The 20057-nt window shown below is 42.8% G+C and overlaps 1 protein-coding gene across 1 annotated transcript in view; it reads left to right on the forward strand.

Moving 5' to 3' along the window:
- Positions 1 to 1563: 1563 nt before the first annotated feature.
- Positions 1564 to 20057, forward strand: part of afdna (afadin, adherens junction formation factor a) — a gene marked incomplete at its 3' end in the record, with an annotated part of 50433 nt that continues 31939 nt past the window's right edge. Inside the window, 1 exon segment of the mRNA XM_068706936.1 lies at positions 1564 to 1840. Coding sequence (XP_068563037.1) covers positions 1739 to 1840 — 102 coding nt within the window.

Raw genomic sequence — 20057 nt, forward strand, 5'->3', positions numbered from 1 at the left:
TCTTTATGGAAGTTGATTTGTGTTGGGGAAAAAAGAGGTTCATCTAATCCCATTGTCTGATTTATTTAGCTAATTTTGCTAAATCGCAGTATGCTAAAATGTTGGACTCAGCATACCATGCTGTGTCACAATTAGTCTCTAATTTGAGTTTCCATACACGTCATTGCAGTTTGGAGAGTTGGTTTGTCTTCCTTATAAAACCGTGGAATGGATCACGGGTACATATTTCTTTAAACGGCCATAATATAAACGAACTGCCTCCTTATCTATGTTCTCTACTGACTCCTAAAACTAACTTCTGTATGGATGCTTGTGTTTGCTTCATAAACCTATGAGGGTACAATGCAGAGGTTTGTGTGTGTGTGTGTGTGTGTGTGTGTGTGTGTGTGTGTGTGTGTGTATTGTTGGACAGAGGGACTTGGCAGTGCTGTGTGGTATTCATCACTTGCAGGCTAGGACTGAATTAGGAGACAATGTGACAACAGAAAACACAAAGAATGTTCCTCTCCCACTATATTTTCAGATGGAAATATTTCTGATAGATGATAACTGAGAGAAGTTACATTGTCATGGGGATAACAACTGCAGTGTTTCATATAAAATAACATGTTCCATCTCAAACTATTTTTTTTTTTTTTTTAAATATTCATTGTAAGGCACTTTAAATAGTGTATTTGTACAGCAAGCTAGCCTCTGACTCAGATATACATTTATGGTGCCATGATAACATTCTTTACTATTCTATGGATAGGCAAAATATTAAAAGAATATATTTCTTCTAAAACGATAATCCTGAAGCTAACAACCGCCATTCATACACTGATGACAGAGGCTATCATACAAGGTGCCACCTGCCCATCAGGATCTGAACTAATTCACATTCACACCCTTCTTATATACAGTCTATGATTGACACACACTCACACACCTATGACACTACCTCTGAGCCACAGCCGTCCCCAATTATAGGCTATGTTTTTCAACCTATTCAAATAGTTACATATTATTATTGTTAGGTTGATTTCCATGGATTATCATTTGTATTATTAGATGTAATTCTGTTCAGCTTTTAGAGGTTTCTTATATAAGCTTGTATCTGAATACCTCTCATGCACAAGCTTTTGTTTACGTTACATTAATTTCATTAAATGTTGGAGAAAATTTGTTTGTATATATATATTTCTGTATACATCATATATTTTCATATTAATTGTATTTTTAATGTGCAAACAAATGTATTCATCTAATCATGTTCTTAAAATAAAATCATTGGTTTGTTGAGCATTACTGTGGTAAAATTAGTAAATCGGTTAAAAGCTTAAATAAAAAATGAGCCTCCTAATTAATCAACACATAGTGACGTAATCCTTATTACTACACTAAGTACTTATCATTAACCCCATTCACCAGAGCTCATTTAGTAATGCAGCGTCATGAGTCGCGCTCACTGGGCCTCAAACAGTTAACAGTTTTGCGCGTGCACGACCATGCATCTAGAGTGTATCGGGAGCGCGCAGAGGCGCACCGGGAACGCGAAGCAGAATCAGATCAGACAGACAGCAGGTCGGTCGGTCGGTCGGTAAGCAGAGAGACAGACCGCGGAAAGTACCGGCGTTAAAACGGCACACCTGAGCCTTTTGGTTTCGGCGGCGGCGGTTGCTTCTCCGGTGGACTAACGTTACGGGAAGTTTTATTCAACAGTTCAGACGGACGGAGAGGGTCAGAGAAGCTGTCCACCATGTCGGGGAGCAGGGAGGAGGAGAGGAGGAAACTGGCCGACATCATCAACCACTGGAACGCCAACCGGCTCGACCTGTTCGAGATCAGCCGGCCCACAGAGGTAGGAGACCACCAAGAAGTAGTAGAGACCGCGGACCCACAGGCCCTCTCCCGGGTGAATGGGAGACCGTAACGCTGACCAAGACTTGGCTTGAACATGTTGAAAGCCAGACTGTTGTGGGCAGCGTGGTTTACTCGGTTCTCTCGGTGTCCCCGTACGTGCATGGAGAGAATGAATGCCAAACTCCATTGAAAAATCTGGTGATTTACTACATCGTCATATGTACAGCATACGGCCTTTGACATTAAATTAATATTTGAGCGTTAAACGGACACAGTAAATATTTGTCTACAGATCAGCGCCATGTTTCGTTCAAATTCCCTCTTGAAGAAACATTTAACGTAACGTTAGCTTAGCTACTAGCTACCGCCCACAGCTGTGTTTAGCTTGTGACTTAGCCACAGCACGCTAACGTTATATAGTAGTAATCATTGTCAAAGTTGACAGTTAAGAGAACCAGTTCGTGCTTTGTGTATACAAAATATACCCAATTTGACGTGAATTCCATTTGTTGTGAGTATATTAAGGTAACGTTTTTTTCATATATGCGAACGTGTGCGATAAGAGTGGCAACACTGAATTGCCAGATTTTGAATGGAGCTTGGTGTTGCTATCTCCAGTACGTATCGGGGTTAGCTAGCTAGTTAGCGAGCACATTACCTGTAGAGCAAACAGGAACCCTGCCAGTGGGTCAAACAGAAGAAACGAATTAGTGGTATTTTGTACAACACATATAATTGCTTTTTAAAATGACAAACCAAACTTGTGATGTATCGAGCTGTGCCAGTGTTGGCTGTGTGTAGCGGGGCTTGCAGCAGTGCCTGCAATGGCTGACAAACCCAGTAACACGGCGAGGTTGTTTGATACGCAGGGCAAATAGATAAAAGCTTAAAGTATTAGCAACACGCTGGGGCGTAAATGCTTATTCCAGGTAGGGCACTCACAGCACAGATGCTACCAGCTTGTGAACCAAAACACAATCTCCCTGCCAGTGCAGAATGCAGACCATGTCATGTTGCTCTCTGCATTGTCCTCACACTAGCTAGCTTGGTGCGAGCTGCTCGTTTGACCAGCAATAATTTGACCCTGCAACACATTGAGGAACAGTGCTATAATTAAAAGGCCAGTCTAGACTCAGGTTGTGGTTGTTTACTAATAACATGCCAGGATAAGGAGCTCCTCCCTGCAGGATTCAGATACAGCTAGCAGCCAGAGGACTGGCAAGGGCTTGGTGATGTTTCTAGTCTTTAAGGAGTTAGTCAATAACAATCTATCCTTACTCCTCAACTGGTGCATCTCACGCCTAAGTAGTTTTGATTTATAGCTCTGACTCTGATTGCGTCAGCTGCAGTGTTTTTTAGGCGGGCAGCCCACCCCCACCGCTCCTTGGATAAGGGTGCCGGTGGGGGCCAAAGGGTCCCCTCTCCTCTTCTTGAGCCGATTAATTTATCAGGATTGAAGCTGGCCAGCCGTTGGCCAGGGTTGTGCACTGCACACACACAACGTCTCCATTCTGTGAGGAATGATTAACCCAACCCAGAAGTTCTCTAGGCTGTAATTCTCTCACTGCACAAGGAGCATGGATGCTCAGAGTTGAGTCCAGCAGTTTGTGATTAAATGTAAGCAGATGCATGGCCTTCCCTGCCACGCCACACCCAACCCCATATGTCATCTGGTGGAGCCCCCAAGCTGCACAAGTGTCCTTCACACTGTCTAGACTACTCTCGAGTGTAGCTGGACACGAACAACGCTGCATTTGTAATACTGTTTTACAGTATGATCTGTGATTGACACAGATTTTTGTAGATTTGATCTACCACACACACACACACAATCAGCATTATCTGATAATTCACAACGTTTCATTTCTGTAGTTCGGACCAAACTGCCTCGAAGAGCGGTGAGATCATTCGTGTGATTAGATTAGCCGTGCGCGGGTGATTAGTCTGGAGCAAAGGTTGTCAAACTTTTTAATCTTGCAACCCAAACTGAATAAGTCCTGCTGTGGGACTCATGGTGGGACCGTGGGGCTCATTATAACATAACGGGTACTCGTGTCACGTGGGGACTCACCACAGGCAGAGACGTGAAGCTTACTGTTGCAGAATTAAATAAACACTAGGCTTGAAAGATGTAGCACAATACATTTACTGGAAATCAGATGCAATCACACCAACCGTTTGTTTTATTTGGATGAAATTATGTGAATGTTTACTTTGCTTCACTTTTGTATTTAGGCTGTCCAGGTTCACACCCAGTTGTAAGTCGTAGTCTTTGTGTGTGTGTGTGTGTGTGTGTGTGTGTGTGTGTGTGTGTGTGTGTGTGTGTGTGTGTGTGTGTGTGTGTGTGTGTGTGTGTGTTTCATTTTTGTTTCTCATTGTTTAGGATACAAACACATTATTAATAGTTGTCCTCATATGTTTTAACACTAATGCAGCCTCTGGTTTAATGCCTTCATCCAGGTCAGACCGTTGCTATTCACAATATGGTTGCATTGAATAACTGCTGCATGTCTCTCCAAAATGATGTCCTCAGACGGTAGTGTTTGAAGAGTTGCACTGTTCAAAAAAAAATTTGTGAGCACAGTCTGCAGCATCTGCAGCAATCCTCCCCAAAAAGAGTTTGGATGCTGTCAGCTGACAGCACTTCCTGTTGCTTGGAAAGCTGTTTATAAGGGAGAAGTTGATGTCAAGATTGTCCTGAATATAACCTGTGATATAGAGTGCAGTATCGAAAAGCAAGTTTCTGACTCAAGTCTTGGTCTTAATTAATTTGGAACAAGTCCTTGATACCCAAACCCTACGTGTGCTCTTGTTCGTTCTAATTTACAAGCTCTGGTGCACTGGCAGCTTGAGCCTAAACAAGGATTAAACTAGAGTGTTGGGGGCACATATCTAAAACGGTAAGAGTCCATGTTGAATAAAATTGTACAGGACAAGCAGACCTTGTCTACAGAGCAAGGGACATGGCAAGATAAATGATTAGAGTAGATAATTCATATCACTGTACAAAAGTACTTTCAGCATTCACTCACTGTTCAGTCAGGCAGTATGTAATCAGAGATTCAAAATATGCTTTATGAAGTGGCTGTGACAGTGTTGTAATAAGAAGGAAGCACTATATAAGCCTTATCGTATTACATGTAAAGTTGTTGTTATCAGGCAGGTCTGACATATATTATGTTGACATTTTCCTTGACCGGGGCAGTTTGGAGTTGTCGTTAAATGAGGGCACTTCCTGTATATAAGTGTGATTTGCCTTGGATAAGCGCTGACTCATGTAAACTTGTCTGCATCTCTTATCAGGAAAAGGTCTGAGTTTCGGGTCAGATTCATTGATCTCAACCTTTTTTTATTTGCGTGATGCAGGTAAGACTGTTCTAAAGCTCCCGGACTTGTCCTGAGTGCTGACCTAAGGAATTTTTTTCCCACTTTCTTTTCCGAGCAACTTAAGAGAGGCTTATGGTTTAAAACGGGAACAGCAGCTTTTTTGTCCGTCCAGTGCTTGATCGATCCTTCTTCTTCACCACCAAATCAACTCCACTGAACACAGACCTCTCAAAATCTCTTGAGGCTGCCAAATATTATTTTATACTTTTAGTTATTAACTTTGCCCACATCTACACTGTGGCTTGATTGCTTGTCAGCATGTAGATCACAGATTAAGAGGATCTTAGAAAAAGTATTGGATCTAAATTTAAGACTTTTAAAGCCTTAAATAGAGTTTATAGAACTTTTAAGTTGTAGGAGCGCTGGACATCTTGGCAAATATTACAGGGTTAATGCAGTATGACACATATTTGTTCTTTTTATCAAGTCTGCTCAGCTGAACAGATCCAAACATTTTGTATTTAAATGTACACTGTCCTGATATAATTCCTTAACCTTATGTTGCTGATTCATTTTGATGTGCAAACAGCTTGTTTCTCTTGTCGTTGGTCGTTGTTTTTGCCTGCTTGTTGAGATGGTCTTAAATGCTTGCTGCTTCCTGTCTTAAATGTCTTGAATTGGTCTTTGAAACCTGCAGATGACAAGGCTATAACCGTGAAAAGCCGACTTTGCCTGTTACTGCACGGTGTGACAAAACAACATGAATCACTTGCGATTATTGAAGTATAACAGCTCATCTAACCTCCGTGCACACGACTGTGCCGTACAACATGCTGACAGACGTGGAGGACGATCTCATCTTGGTCTTGTGGAAAAGTCAGGAGAAGGTGCTTTGAAAGGACACCGCTTTTAGCAGCAGATACATATATGGTGGAGAACTGGCTAAAAATACAATCGGTGTGTCAAAATATGACTCAATATAGTCCTCGGCTCCACTGTATGTTGCATGGCTGTATAGGATGTCAATGTGTTGGTGTACTGCGATATCCAGTGTAGTATCCTCACTGTGGCTCAAGGAGGAAAGGGGGGGGGGGGGGGGTGTAACATTTGCAGGAGACTAAAGGGTACAGGTTGACGGCAAGAGTTACCACACATCTGGTCATCTTAAAAGCAATTATTTGTGGTCATACAGCACTATGTCATGCTATTAGTTCCCTGTGTTCTTAAGTTGTCATGATATACAGAACCACGAACCAAAGACACGGCAGTTGCCTTTGACACAAAATGAAAATTTGGGTAAATAGTATTTTCTAATAGCACTGACTGACTGGCTGAGTTTGAAGTGAAAGGCATTTAGAAGCTGGTAGCTCGTGTCCACCTTCCTTCCTCTGGGATGTGAACGCGGCACGTAAGCAGTCTCGCCGTGACATCAGCGGCCACTCCCTCCTTTCCCCTGTTGCACAGGAAGCAGGAAGCCGACAGGAAGTGTGTGGTGCGTGGAGATAGTGGGTTTCCTGTGGCCTGGTTAGAACGACTGGGTTGTTTTCAGAGGGATGCGTGACCAGATTTTATTTTATTTTATCAGCTATTTCCAGATTTCAGTGCTCCAGAATAACTCTTCAGACTGCTATGTTTTGGACAGCCCATGTCCTGTTTCTAGATATTTATTGCTATTGTTGATCGATATTTTGTTCTTATTTTAGTTTATTGACATTGTCCATTGACTGTAATACTTAAGCTTAGGTTATTTCATCGGAGCAGAAATAATATAAAATGTATATAAAGCCAACCTGTGCATTGATTTTGCAACATAGCCTACAAGTGCAAATGACAGATACTTCAATATAAACGGTATGGCAAAGTCTTTGACGGTCGGGTTACAACTATCGAGTGTATAATGAGAAATGTTTTAAAAATGTCCATCGCAATTTCCTAAAGCTCAAGATGACATCTTTCAATGTCTCGTTTTGCTTGACCGACGGTAGAATGAAAAAAGATTCAGTTTACTTAAGTGTAAGACAAGAAAAAGCAGTGAATCCTCACATTTGAGAAGCTGGGACCACTCTACTCTTGGTTTATATTAATGGATCTCTCGGCTGGTGTTTGACTTTGACTAAAAGGTCAGTGTCGGCCTGGCGTGTACCTGTTTAAAGCAGCAGCAGCAGCAGCAGCAGCTGCTGGTGATAGTAGCTGCATGTTTGGCAGCAGCACAGTGGAGGCCTGGTTAACAGATTTGCTGGCCTCAGCCACAACTACAATACCATGAGGACACATGCACATGCACACGCACAAGCTGGCCGCTCTGTGCATTTATCTCTGTTTGCATTGTCCCTCTGTGTGTTCATCGGCCATGCCCTCCCTCCCTCTTTCTGTCTCTCTCTCATCATGTCATGTAGCCGCTAGCTGGCTGTGTCACCATGGTAACGCAGTGGCTGTGATGAGCTCACCAAAAAAAGCCCTTTCTCTCTCACAACCATACACACATTCTGAAGTGTGTGTGTGAGAGATATGTTTAGTTCTGGTTTAAGGTCTTGTTAATACAGGTTAAAGAGGCCCTCATCAGTTAGCGTCATGGTTGCATTCACCAGACCTGATGTGAAGACGCAGTAATCGTGTGTGTGTGTGTGTGTGTGTGTGTGTGTGTGTGTGTGTGTGTGTGTGTGTGTGTGTGTGTGTGTGTGTGTGTGTGTGTGTGTGTGTGTGTGTGTGTGTGTGTGTGTGTGTGTGCGCGTGCCAAGCTATGCGTCTTCATCAAAGGTGCTGCAGTCCCTAGATTCTATGTGGAGGATCCCACTAAAGCTAGGGCTCCATTTACATGTCTTGTATCCAGATGACAACCACATGCGATTTAAGACACTTTCGTTTGTACATTGTCCACATAAATGCATTGGCCAAGTCACAAGTCAAAATGGCAGACCCTCTTTGGTTTTCCCAGGTTGTGTACAAATTAGGGTCAGCCCTACTGTTGTCCAGAATGGTGGTGGTAACTGCTTTGTTAACTGCAAAAAATGCCAGTAGAACAACAGTTATAATAACCACTCACTGGATGTAGACTGTGAGTGTAAGTCTGCCATTGGGCGCCTATTTCAGCATCCGGTATTCTCCTCCCCTCCCGCTATCTGCGCGGTCTATTTTCACAAGTGCACCGTCGCTGCATCTTGTGCTTAGCGCTTACACCTTTCTTTAGCGCTGACACGGTGTTATGGAGATGAGTCTGGCTATGCGAGTATATCTATAAACTAACACATGGGTGACTTTCATGTTGGACTACGAGAATGGCAAAAGTTTAATCGTCTTCACTGCTCTCGCTCACGTCACTCCCTCACCCATACAGATCATTCAGCTTGAACTGATCAGGGATCAGATAAAAGTGCAAGAAAGATGGCTAATTTCAGAACGCTTACTGATGTAGTTCCACAGTAAAGATTACGTTTGCATCTTGGCGACATCTTGCTGGAAAAAATCACCTCCCGAGATGCAACAAGTGCAAACAGGGTCTAACATGACCCTCCTAAAAATGTGGTTTTATGGAGACCACAAACATGATTAGTCTGCTTTGTTTTTTCTGGTTTGCTGGTAGAGTTTGTTCACAGGCAAGACAACAGGGCACAGAATCTGTGGACTGATAAATGTAGTCTGACAAGGTGAACGAATGACAGCTCTCTGTGTGAAGTGAAAATGTGTGAAGGCTGAGTATGTTAATGGCAAGGAGCATGGATCCTTATCAGCTCTCTGGATAAATGTAAACACACACGGTGGCAGGTGTGAAAGCTAGCTTCAGCTAACCTTTCCTTCTTTCTACTTTTATTGTTCTTAACTTGTTTAGACAGTCCTTCACTGTTGTATTGCAGTGCTTTGATTTTCTAATCAGCTCAGTGCTCTTGAGAAGACAGGACGGGCATATATATATTGTTGATTTTAGTTGTTTATATGGTCTTGTTTTTAATGTTGGGGTCATTCTATTAAATTCATAGAACCCGTGTTAGAAGTGTAAGAAATGATTGTTTACATAAAATTATTAAATGATGAAGGAATAATATAACATCTGTAATAATATCTGTAATGAATATAAACAGTTTCTCATAAAGGTTTAAAGAAATTTAAATGAGCTTTCTTGGGTAAAATTACCATCAAAATATCTTTAAAAAGTGGTGTTTTTAGCGCTGAAGCTAAGTTTAGCAAGATCTCTGGCTCCCATTTTCTGATGCAGGACCTACTAACTTCTCGATGTGATAGATCTATATTAGTACACAGAAGCAATACTGGTCGCAAGAAAGTGGAAACTAATGGATATATATCTTATTTTCAAATTTAAAGATTATTTTTCTTTGGTAAAATCATTTGTTTAATTATTACTGTAAAACATTCAATAACTAGCTATTTCAATGAAATTACTCTTCGGGTTTCTTGGATGTTCCGTACAAATTCCAATCCAGTCCAGCAAAAAAGGGCCTTGAACACACAAACTCCAAAAATATTATAACTAGAAGATGATTGGCAGTAGAGCTACAGGATTTTAATTTAATAGAAGTTTTCACTTGATTTCTGTTTCAAGTAAATCCAAGATATGAACTGTTCTTGGTGAGTTGTTGTAGAATGACCTGTATTTATCCTTAATCTGACCCTGTAGCCTCCCGGATGCTGTGGCCCCTAGTTTTTCTCACTGCAGTGCCGGCCTCTTAACGCCCTGTAGGCTTCAGATAATCTGAGCACTGCTTGTGTCCGAGAGTCCAGGTCCACAAGTGTCTCCAACCAGTTGCAGCTTTAAATGTCACATTTCATGGCCAAACTGTGTGTGTGTGTGTGTGTGTGTGTGTGTGTGTGTGTGTGTGTGTGTGTGTGTGTGTGTGTGTGTGTGTGTGTGTGTGAGAGGGTAATCGCTCCACAGCGCTTCATTAAGGAGCCGGGCAAAAGATCACGACCGCAAGTCTTATAGCCTGTCCAGCAGAGTTATGGCCCATCTCTGACACACACACGGACAGATGGACTGTCATGATTGGACGGGTAACCTTGTTGCTCATTTCAATCAGCCAACCGCCGCTCATTCATGTTGAATTTGGCTCCGTCGTGTTCCTCGCCGGTTGGGCGTTTTACGGTTCAAACGTTAAATTTGCTCTATTTTCACTTGTTGCAAGTTGTCACATTCACTCAGTCTAGAATGCTGCTGTGGTGCACTTCATTTTGACAGGATGGACGGTCCATTGCTGTTCTTTTGTTCGTAAATCCACATTTTTAAAATCATAACCCCCTTGATATTTCTGCTGTTGTGTGTCAATTCTCCAGGTCAGTATCCGATCTTTGTGCGGCCACATCGCTCACCGTAGCAGCTGTAATTAATGCTGCTGGCCTCGGTCTATTGGCTGCTGCCCGTTAAAAAGAAGGATCGGGGTCACACTGGACAGCCAGGATATTTATCGCCACTGTTTATTTTCAGCCCTGTTAGGAAGTCCACTTCAGGAGTGATTTAGGCTGTGTGAGGGTTTCGGGCCAAAGGGTCTTTATCAAGACGTGTTTATAAGAATGTAATGTATTCAAATCGAGGAGAGGGTGGAAACAAAATGTTCATAGTTCAACTTATTTACCATGATCTGCTGTAGTAATTTGATAAACGTGAAGAAATAAAAAGGAAAATGAATCATACCTGCAGCCTTTGGTGAAGTATCTTTACTGAAGTCTGTGCTTTAAAGTGATGAGGCTCATTTTAGATTAGAAGCTGTGGCAGGCAAATATACAACTAATTACAGGTAGTTTTCATTTTTCAGCATGTACCATTAAGCCCAACTTTAGATACCTTAGATACTTTGTATTTAGACACAGATTTAAAGAAAACAATAATGCAAGATTTAGATGGCAGCAAATGCAAAAAAGGCAACTGAACTATATCAAACAACAATTTATACACTACTGAAAATCCTTTAAAACTGTGTTCCAGTAAAATGATCTGAGTTCAAGGCTTAAAGAAATGATCTTTGAGAAGTCATCCCAGTTAGGTTCCGCAGTTTTTTATTTACACATGTGTTTTTGTTGCGAAATCCATCAGATAATCAATTCTAACTTTAATTTACAGGTTCTTTCAGCCTTAATTTACACCTGGTCAATCTTGCAGGAATCCTGCTCCACTTTGGAGGCAGTTAATTTTCCCAGAAGGTCTGCTGATCAATATATGTGAAGCGCTCCTTAAAGAGGCCTCCCCAAGCATGGCCTCTGTGTGAGTGCTTGAGGAGTTGTGTGGAGATCCAAATGGGTGATATGTCATCGTTTTCAGGGCTCCTGCTGGTCCTGGAATTCCTGGAATGCAAATTAAGTTTTTTTTGAGTGGTGAATTCCAGACGAGGAAGGTCAGGTAACAGAGGATAGACTCTCTGTGGAAATTGGGGAATGTGAGGGGAATTTCGCAAACTGAAATAAATGTATTTCTCAGCTGGTTTCAAACATTTATTGCGATGGACGGCTTCCAGTGAAGCTTGGGTGGAGTCCAGAGGTTTCACACCTTAAAAAAAAAAAAAAAAAAGTCATGGAAGAAACATTTAGGACCAATGTTTCTCTCCATCGAAGCACCTGTGGTTCATGATCTCACTCTCGCTTTGCCCTCTCTCCCTCTGTCAAACACACATTCCTTCTCTGTGATTTGGCCTCTCTCTTATCTATCTTTTCTCTCTTTCCTCTTGTTCTAAAACAAGCAGTGTATTGTGTGTGCTCAGCAGAGCAGCCCGCCCTAAAAGCTGTGTGTGTGTGTGTGTGTGTGTGTGTGTGTGTGTGTGTGTGTGTGTGTGTGTGTGTGTGTGTGTGTGTGTGTGTGTGTGTGTGTGTGTGTGTGTGTGTGTGTGTGTGTGTGTGTGTGTGTGTGTGTGTGTGTGTCCTAGCCAGCCTGTCAGACCGTGTTAATCCCCTCAGAGGCCTGGCTCACCTCCTCCCGCCTTGCCCCCTTTTTTCTCTCCTCCGGGCCTCCGTTTGGTCGGTGTTTTCCTCTCAGCCAGCTGATACGCTCCCCCACCTGTCACTCAGAGCCCGCTTGCCTCCATGTGGGCCAATTGCATGGGCGGTAACCCCCCGTTGACCTCACAGGATCAGACAGCAATCGGGGACCAATGACTGTGAGTGTTTTGCAGCACCGCTCGCTACCAGCTCCCATGGTGCTTTGCGGCAGATCAATGTCTAAGTCGTGGCCCAGAAGGAGGGAAAACGAGGAGGAACGGCCCGTGTCATGTCTGGGAGTAAAACCTATTGTCTGCTACATGTGGGCAGTTTACGAGTGGTCACAGGGAGGTGGCAGTAGGGCTGCAACCAAAATATTGGATTTGGCTGGTAAATAGAAACCCACATTGAAAACAAAAGCGAATAAAAACAACTTTAAGTACCCTTGCATTTCTGGGTTGATTTGCTTATTTTGTAAAGTCAGCTCTTTCTCCAAGAGATTTGAAGAAGTTACCTTAGGCTTTCGGAAATGTTTCGCAGTTTTCCGCCAATGAATCAACTATTCGGGAAAATGTTCTGCAAAGTCATACTAAAAATGATTCTATCCTATTAGGATGATCTGAAGGGGTACTTGAAAACATATATGAAGAGTATGTGCAGACACCAGTGGTCAAATTACAAACGTTATGTGAGTAATATAGTATCTGGTCTCAGTGTGGCTGCAGTTTCAGCATTTTACAAATTGACCAAAAGCATGGAACTTGAAATAGTTGATTGGTTAAATTGAATTACCAGCAAATCCACCCTCATACACACTACACACAGAGCTATGACAAACAACAACACGGTACTTTTAAGACGGGGGACCACAACATTTTTGGTGCTCTGTGTGTTGAAATGTTTGCTGGTCTGGCGTTGTTGGCCTGTGAAAAGTATCAGCACAACAAACTTGAGTCCTCAGATGGTGCATACGGACTCAACTGGACTCAACTGGACTTCTTCTTGACTTCTTAGGAGAAAAAGGAGTTTGATAGAGCAGAGTTGTGTTCACATCAGCATTTGGTTATGTGTTATTTTTTTATTTGCCAGTCCCCACAGGTCTACGGGGCGTTTTGGTGTCTTTCAGCTCATTTCTTTGGTTCAATGACCTGCAACTTTACTCTTTTGGTCCAGTCTAAATGCTCTCATCAGCGTAGCTTTTCAGCTGCATGTGGAGCACCAGATAAGGCAGATAAAGTTAATGACATGGTGGAGCATTTTGTAGCAAGCAGGACATTGAGACGTGTAAACAGTAAACAGTCATCACAACTTTACAAGATGATAATACAGTGGAAACTGCACCTGTCCGCCCTCAAATTGATCGCTATAAGTGAATGATTATAAACAAGTTTTTTGTATTTCATCTACTTGTCATGCCATTACATCTAATTGACATTTGCATAGTTGTTCAGTGACTACAAAGTTCAACACTGTTTCTATTTACTAGTTCGATGTCGATCCTTCTGCCTTTTCCCTCACTAAGGGCTCACACCGGGTGAGGCTTTGCTGTTTTTTGGCCAGCTCTGTGTCACTGCAGCGGGGGTGGATGCAGATGATCGGCATCCATTTAACCACACGTGCTTTCCATGTGCACATTCGTTTTTCATTTCATTTCACACTATTTCAATGTGCAGGCGGCACCAGCCTCAGGTAGCCGGCTAGTAAGCAGACGGGTAACGTGAAGCAAAGCATCAAGGGATAAAGTAAGCCACAGGGCGGACAACATTTTTATTAATGTTGGCCACCTGTAGATTTCATGATTTTCTCTATGCTGTCATGTATGAAAAGACCCAAAGTGAACACTTTAAGCGGACTGACTACTACTACAACTACTCTACTACTTCTACTCCCAAGCTTTTCCATCCATATAAGCGGTTGATCACTATAAGCCGTTTCCGCTGTATATCAGATGTTGTGCTTTCAAATGCTTCTGCTGTCCCCAAGTGACCACAGATATCAACTAATGCTACTTTAACTTACAGCCTAGTGTTAACTATCATGGCATTTGTCCAAGCAAGCACTTAAGGTTCAGAGTCTTATCAGTTTTTTTTCGTTTACCCAATCTGAACATAAATCCTTCTGGTTAAATGAAAGCACAGCTCATATTAAGTTTGCAGAGCAGTACAAATGCACGGTGAGCGTGCGACTGAATGGCAGACTCATTCAGAGCAAACGTACACATCCGTTGTCGATAAAAAAAAATATTACTTTTATTGACTGTTTGGCAGAAAAATAGACTACAAGGACAACAAGGGATGAGTGGCCAGCTAAGACGAGCAGGCGCTGCAACCTGAAGTAACGTGTGTGTGTGTGTGTGTGTGTGTGTGTGTGTGTGTGTGTGTGTGTGTGTGTGTGTGTGTGTGTGTGTGTGTGTTTTTTCTAACTCCTCTCATCTGCTGGTTGTTAGAACACCCCCCCCCCCCCAATGGTGCTGCGCCTTGTCCTCGCCCTGTCTCGGCACAGCCCCACCCGCCCGGTGGAGAATTTGAACATAAAAATACAATAATTGTGTGTGGGTGACCTCAGTGTGCCTGAGACTTCCCTACACGCTGCTCCACCCGCTCATATTTGTTGTTCTTCGCTGTCCACCCAGTTTCATAAGAATGGCTTTCACAAACACACAGCAGTGGTGATGTGTGACCCCAGCTAAAGCAAGCCGTGTGTGTGTGTGTGTGTGTGTGTGTGTGTGGTGGGGGGTGGGGGGGGGGGTGGGTGGGGGGGTTCTTATGTGTTGTGTGTTGTATCTGCGTGTACCTGGGAGTTTAGGGTTTGGGTGTAAATCTCTCTCGGGGAAAAGAAAGAGAACAAAATATTTTGTCTGTAACTGGCTTCCCAATATGTGTTTTGCGTTAATATGCAGGTCTGTTTGGACGTTATTATCTGTTTGTGTGTGTGTGTGCTTGTGCTTGTGCTTGCGTAGAAGGAGAGGCTGCAGTTCAAGCTACTGTTCCCGGTCAGTTGTTTGTCTAAGGTGGCAGGGCCCTATGCAAATGCACTACATCACCCATCAGCACAGTAAGTGGCAGAGTTCACCCCACAACCCTGTTGATACCAGGCAATTTATTTAACCAACCAGAGGAAAGTATTTGAAACTTTTTCTGCGACGGACTGCTAGAATGTCCTGGTGCACTAAATCCATGTGTGGAATTGAGCTCAGACCAGCGCTTCTCCTGCTTTGAGCCGGGTCTCTGGTGAAGGCCAGATGATGTCATCTACTAATTTGAATACTTGCGGCATCAGTTGCATCAGTTCCAGCATATCTGCAACTTTCATCAAGACATTTCTAATGCCAGTTAGAAATGTACACCAAGCCTCATGTTGACAGGTTTCAGATGAATTTCAGACAAGTTTTATCTGTACATAGATGTAGCTACAGTTGTTCTATTATAGTACAAGGTTGTGTGAAAGGTTTATAGGTCTGGTGACATGTAGAAATACAGTATTCAGTACAGGACTGCCCACACAAAATGATGAGGCTAGTGCTGAGTGGCTTCCAGCTTATTAAATGTGAGTTTTCTGCAGATTTTCTCTGTTTTATATCACTGTAAATTGAATATCTTTCTGTTTTGGACTTTTGGTTTAGGGTTGTTTGAAACCCATCAGTGAAATAGTGAGGGTGTGACGCACTGTCGGGATTTCGAGATCCTCGTTCGGGTCCAATTTTGAATCATCAGGGCCGTGAGATTCAAGTCAGGAGGATGAGGAGACTTACTTTGCTTCTATCTCACTGAGTTTTAAATGTTTTCCAGTATTAGTGGGGATTAATGTACAGAACTGAAGTTCTATCTTATTCTGCTCTTTTGGTTCGTCAGTTACACTTGCACCAGTTTTGCTGCGGCAGCACATTTGGCTCCCTCTTTTCTTTGTTTGTCCACCTGTCACCTGAGAACCAGGCATGGCCCCGCCTACCAGCACCATGGCAACATGACACCCAGCTGTGAAGTGGTTGCCGTAGCAGCGTTCAGTGACTTGTCGGTGTTGGGTTTCCGTCGGTGGATCACAAGAGTGTCAGCTGTTTGTGGACAAGCACCCATCGGTGCCTCAGTCTCATGCCTACCCTAGACTAGAAGAGTTTGAAAAGACTAATATCTGACAAGACAATGGGCATCATTCACTAATATGTGTGTAGAAATGTCTTTACTTATATAAGTAAATACGTTTGTTTTTTTTTGCCCAGATGACCTCTGTGGTTCACTTTAATCATCAGCTGGTTGGCAAGCAAGACAAAGTAACGTAGACGGGGTCTCCTCTCTGGTCTTGAGGAGTTATACATAAACCGTACACACATTGCTCTCTTCTTCCAGTCTTCAGCACATGGAGTTTGCCTGGTTGTTGTGGAACTTTAAGTTTCAGCGTCTACAGTCATGAGATTGACTTTGCTTTTCTTCAAAAGTCTCATAGAATAATGGGAAATGTGCAACAGCTGGGGAAGCTGTGTCTGCCGATGAAGACCATGAGCTATGGGTGAAAGCCAAAGTAAGTTGACTTTTGCGTTGCGATCTTGTCGACAACAGAATCTGTGCTTCATTTCATAGATCGCACCAAATCGGTCTTAATGCTGAGCAGCTAAATAATTATACAGAATTTGGTCACAAAAAATCTCATCAATTTCCACGGCAGCCATAATAACCCTCAATCTCACTGTGTGAGGGGAAACCACAGAAACATCCTCAAAAAGAAAAGGACCCGTTTTACTGAGATGCTCTTTCACACGGGACTAATATTATCAGATGACCTCTGAATTTGAGCTAATTTGCGGTGGAATTTTTACTTTGCAGATTACCGAGGTAGCAGATCCCCCCCCCAGGATTAAGCGCCCAGATGACCTCTGTGGTTATTAAGAATCTTAAGAGGACCCCAGATAGTACTGGTCCTGTGTGAATCGGGCTTTAAAGGCACACACTGCGGTTAATTACTCTTGAGGTCTTTGATATACTGCTGGTAAAAGAGGATGGACGTGTGGACATCTTGATATCAAACGGTTTTACTATATCACTGTTTTGGTCTCATAGTTTGCCACTTCTTCCTCCCTCCTTTTTTCACCCAAAGTCACTCCAAGGCTGTGAGAGAGATGTGGGCCGACCTGCATAATTCAACGCTTCATCCCGAGCGTGTGTGTGTGTGTGTGTGTGTGTGTGTGTGTGTGTGTGTGTGTGTGTGTGTGTGTATGTGTGTATGTGTGTATGTGTGTATGTGTGTGTGTGTGTGTGTGTGTGTGTGTGTGTGTGTGTGTGTGTGCGTGTGTGTGCGTTCGTTCGTACATTTGCGCACGCCGCCTTCCGAAGAGTGCTTCTCTATTCTCCGCACGTTATTTGGGACCTTGAAAAAAAACGTCTGGTAAGGTCACAGTTGTGCTCACGTGTGTGTGTGTGTGTGTGTGTGTGTGTGTGTGTGTGTGTGTGTGTGTGTGTGTGTGTGTGTGTGTGTGTGTGTGTGTGTGTGTGTGTGTGTGTGTGTGTGCGCGCGCGCGCGCATGTGTTGTATGTAACTCCATAGCCCTGATCAAAAGGTGCCATGTTTAAACCCCCCCCCCCCCCCCCCCCCCCCCGTAAACCACTGCAGACCGTTATTGATCTTTCTTGTACATACATACACACAAACACGCCCAGGAGCATGTGTGACCTTTCTGGTCTCTCTCTCTCTCTCTCTCTCTCTCTCTCTCTCTCTCTCTCTCACCCCCCCCCCCCCCCCCCCCCCCCCCCCTCTTTTATAGTTACCAAGAATGAGAGCGAAAATATCAGTAAATGGAGCAGAAGCGAATGCTTCCTCTCATTATCCAGTTAGTTTCTGACTCTCGCTTTGAACGTTTCAACCAGAGTTCAACCGATATAACTTTGTCACGGCTATTTTTGGATGACTGGAGTACCATCATGTTTTAGTAAGAGGTCTCCCTGTTAATGTTTACTGTTATTGCAGACTCCATGTTTTCCTGTCATAAAATCAGGAAACTCTGCATTTCCACACGACTAATTCCATTCATACACTAACATAATTAAGGCCTACTTATCACTATGTTGCACTGTTTTTTGACCGGTGTTAAGCTGTTATCAGTGAAACTCAACAATTCTTGTAGAGAAGTCTGGGGTAATAAACTAATTCTACATCTAAGCAAGCATACTTTGGTGTTTTTATCATATCATATCCAGGTTTGATATAACGCCAATATCAAACTCGCGACGTCTTGTCGGCTATTAATTGTAATCAAGCGTCGACCTCCGGTTCTGTAAAGTGAAGCCAATGCCGGAGTGCCTTAAAAGTGTATTCTTTCAGATTGACACAAGGGGCTGACGCCTCTGGGTGCAAAAAGAAGTTTGATTGTACTCCTCACTTGATTTATTACCTCGGTAAACATGAAATGATTGTCTCAATCACACAGTACCACTTTAAATCCTGTGTTTACTAGATATGTGCTCATAAGTTTCTTGGAAATATGTCATTCAGCATGACAGAAGCATAAAAACGGCTAACCAACTGAAACGATCTTATTTGACTAATACCAAAACTACCAATTAGTCGATTAATAGATTTAGAGGGGGCAGCCCTATTGATTATGTAGATTATGGCTCTTTTTATAATAAAACAGATGATTAAGCAGGGTTTGCTTTTAGCTACATTGTGATCACTTCTACGGCGTCTGTTTGAGGGTTGTCCGTGTTTCATCTTAGAACTTTAACTCTTTAAAATGTGTTTTAGTTGAAAGTTAATTTTAACATTTTTGTTGTCTAAAAATGTCTTGCTCAGCGTTCGGATGGCGAAAGCCGAAATGTTATTCTTCAAAACCATTGTCCATAAACCGATGGGCGATCACACGGTGACTTCATCCATTTCTTCTACACTCTGTGGTTGCATCATTGGAAGTCTAGATTCCACTAACTGCTATTATAAGCTACTCACATTTTTGGAAACAAAGACCTTTGAATGCACCAGCACATGCTGTATTTCTGCACAATCCAACTTGTAATAGCAGCATCGCACTGTGTTCTTTTTTTGTCTCTTAACTTTGAGCCGGACCAGCGATGTTCATTGGAGAACAATGGCCGCTCTGTGATGGTCAGCAGCCTGGGCCTCTACTTAACGAGTTGTTTGTGTGCCGTGTCAACATGGTTAATGGGAATTTGTCTCAGTGCATCTCTTAAAACCAGACAAAAGATATGGAGAAAGCATTTAGTACATGTACATCAGCTCCTTTATGTAGCGTGGAGATAGCACATTGGTGCTACTGCTGTCATGATGGCTAACGCTGCTAACGCTGCTAATGCTGCGGTCAGCGTAACAGTAAAGGTTGTTAAATATATCAGGAGTACATGTGCAGACATCTTCACGACAGTCTCTCCCTCCATCGGGAGTTTGAATAATGTTTTGATCTGGAGCTGAACGATCAATCAAAATGAATTGACATATCTTAGATCATCAACTAGATGTTTAACTCAGCAGTTGAGCAAAAAACCCAAATAGCAAGTACATATGAGTTGCTTTTCTGTGTTTTATTTCTTTGTAATTTAAATATCGTTGGTTGGACAAAACAAGAGATTTTTACTTGGACTCTAGGTCCAACTTAATGTGATATATAAACACAGTTCATTATCTGAATATTCTAGAGATTGTATGACTTTAGAATGGTGACATTTACAGAAGAGGTGTGCCTATCTTCATCTTAAACGTCACTGTTGCTGAAGTTGTCAGCCACGTCGGCTCTACATCATGTCTCGTATAAGCTGTGGGGTTTACTCTGCGTCTGTGTATGTAAGAGCGGACACAACCTCATCAGCGCTTAAAGGCCTTGTGGTGGGCAGTCACCTCACACACACACACACACACACACACACACACACACACACACACACACACACACACACACACACACACACACACACACACACACGCAGTAAGCTGCCAGCCTTGATCCCTGTGGGTTGCTTACGGAGGCGTTGAGG

Source organism: Cebidichthys violaceus, unplaced genomic scaffold (assembly GCF_023349555.1).
Source record: "Cebidichthys violaceus isolate CVI_PGR_0920_01 unplaced genomic scaffold, fCebVio1.0.p SCAF_125, whole genome shotgun sequence".
Lineage (NCBI taxonomy): Eukaryota > Metazoa > Chordata > Actinopteri > Perciformes > Stichaeidae > Cebidichthys > Cebidichthys violaceus.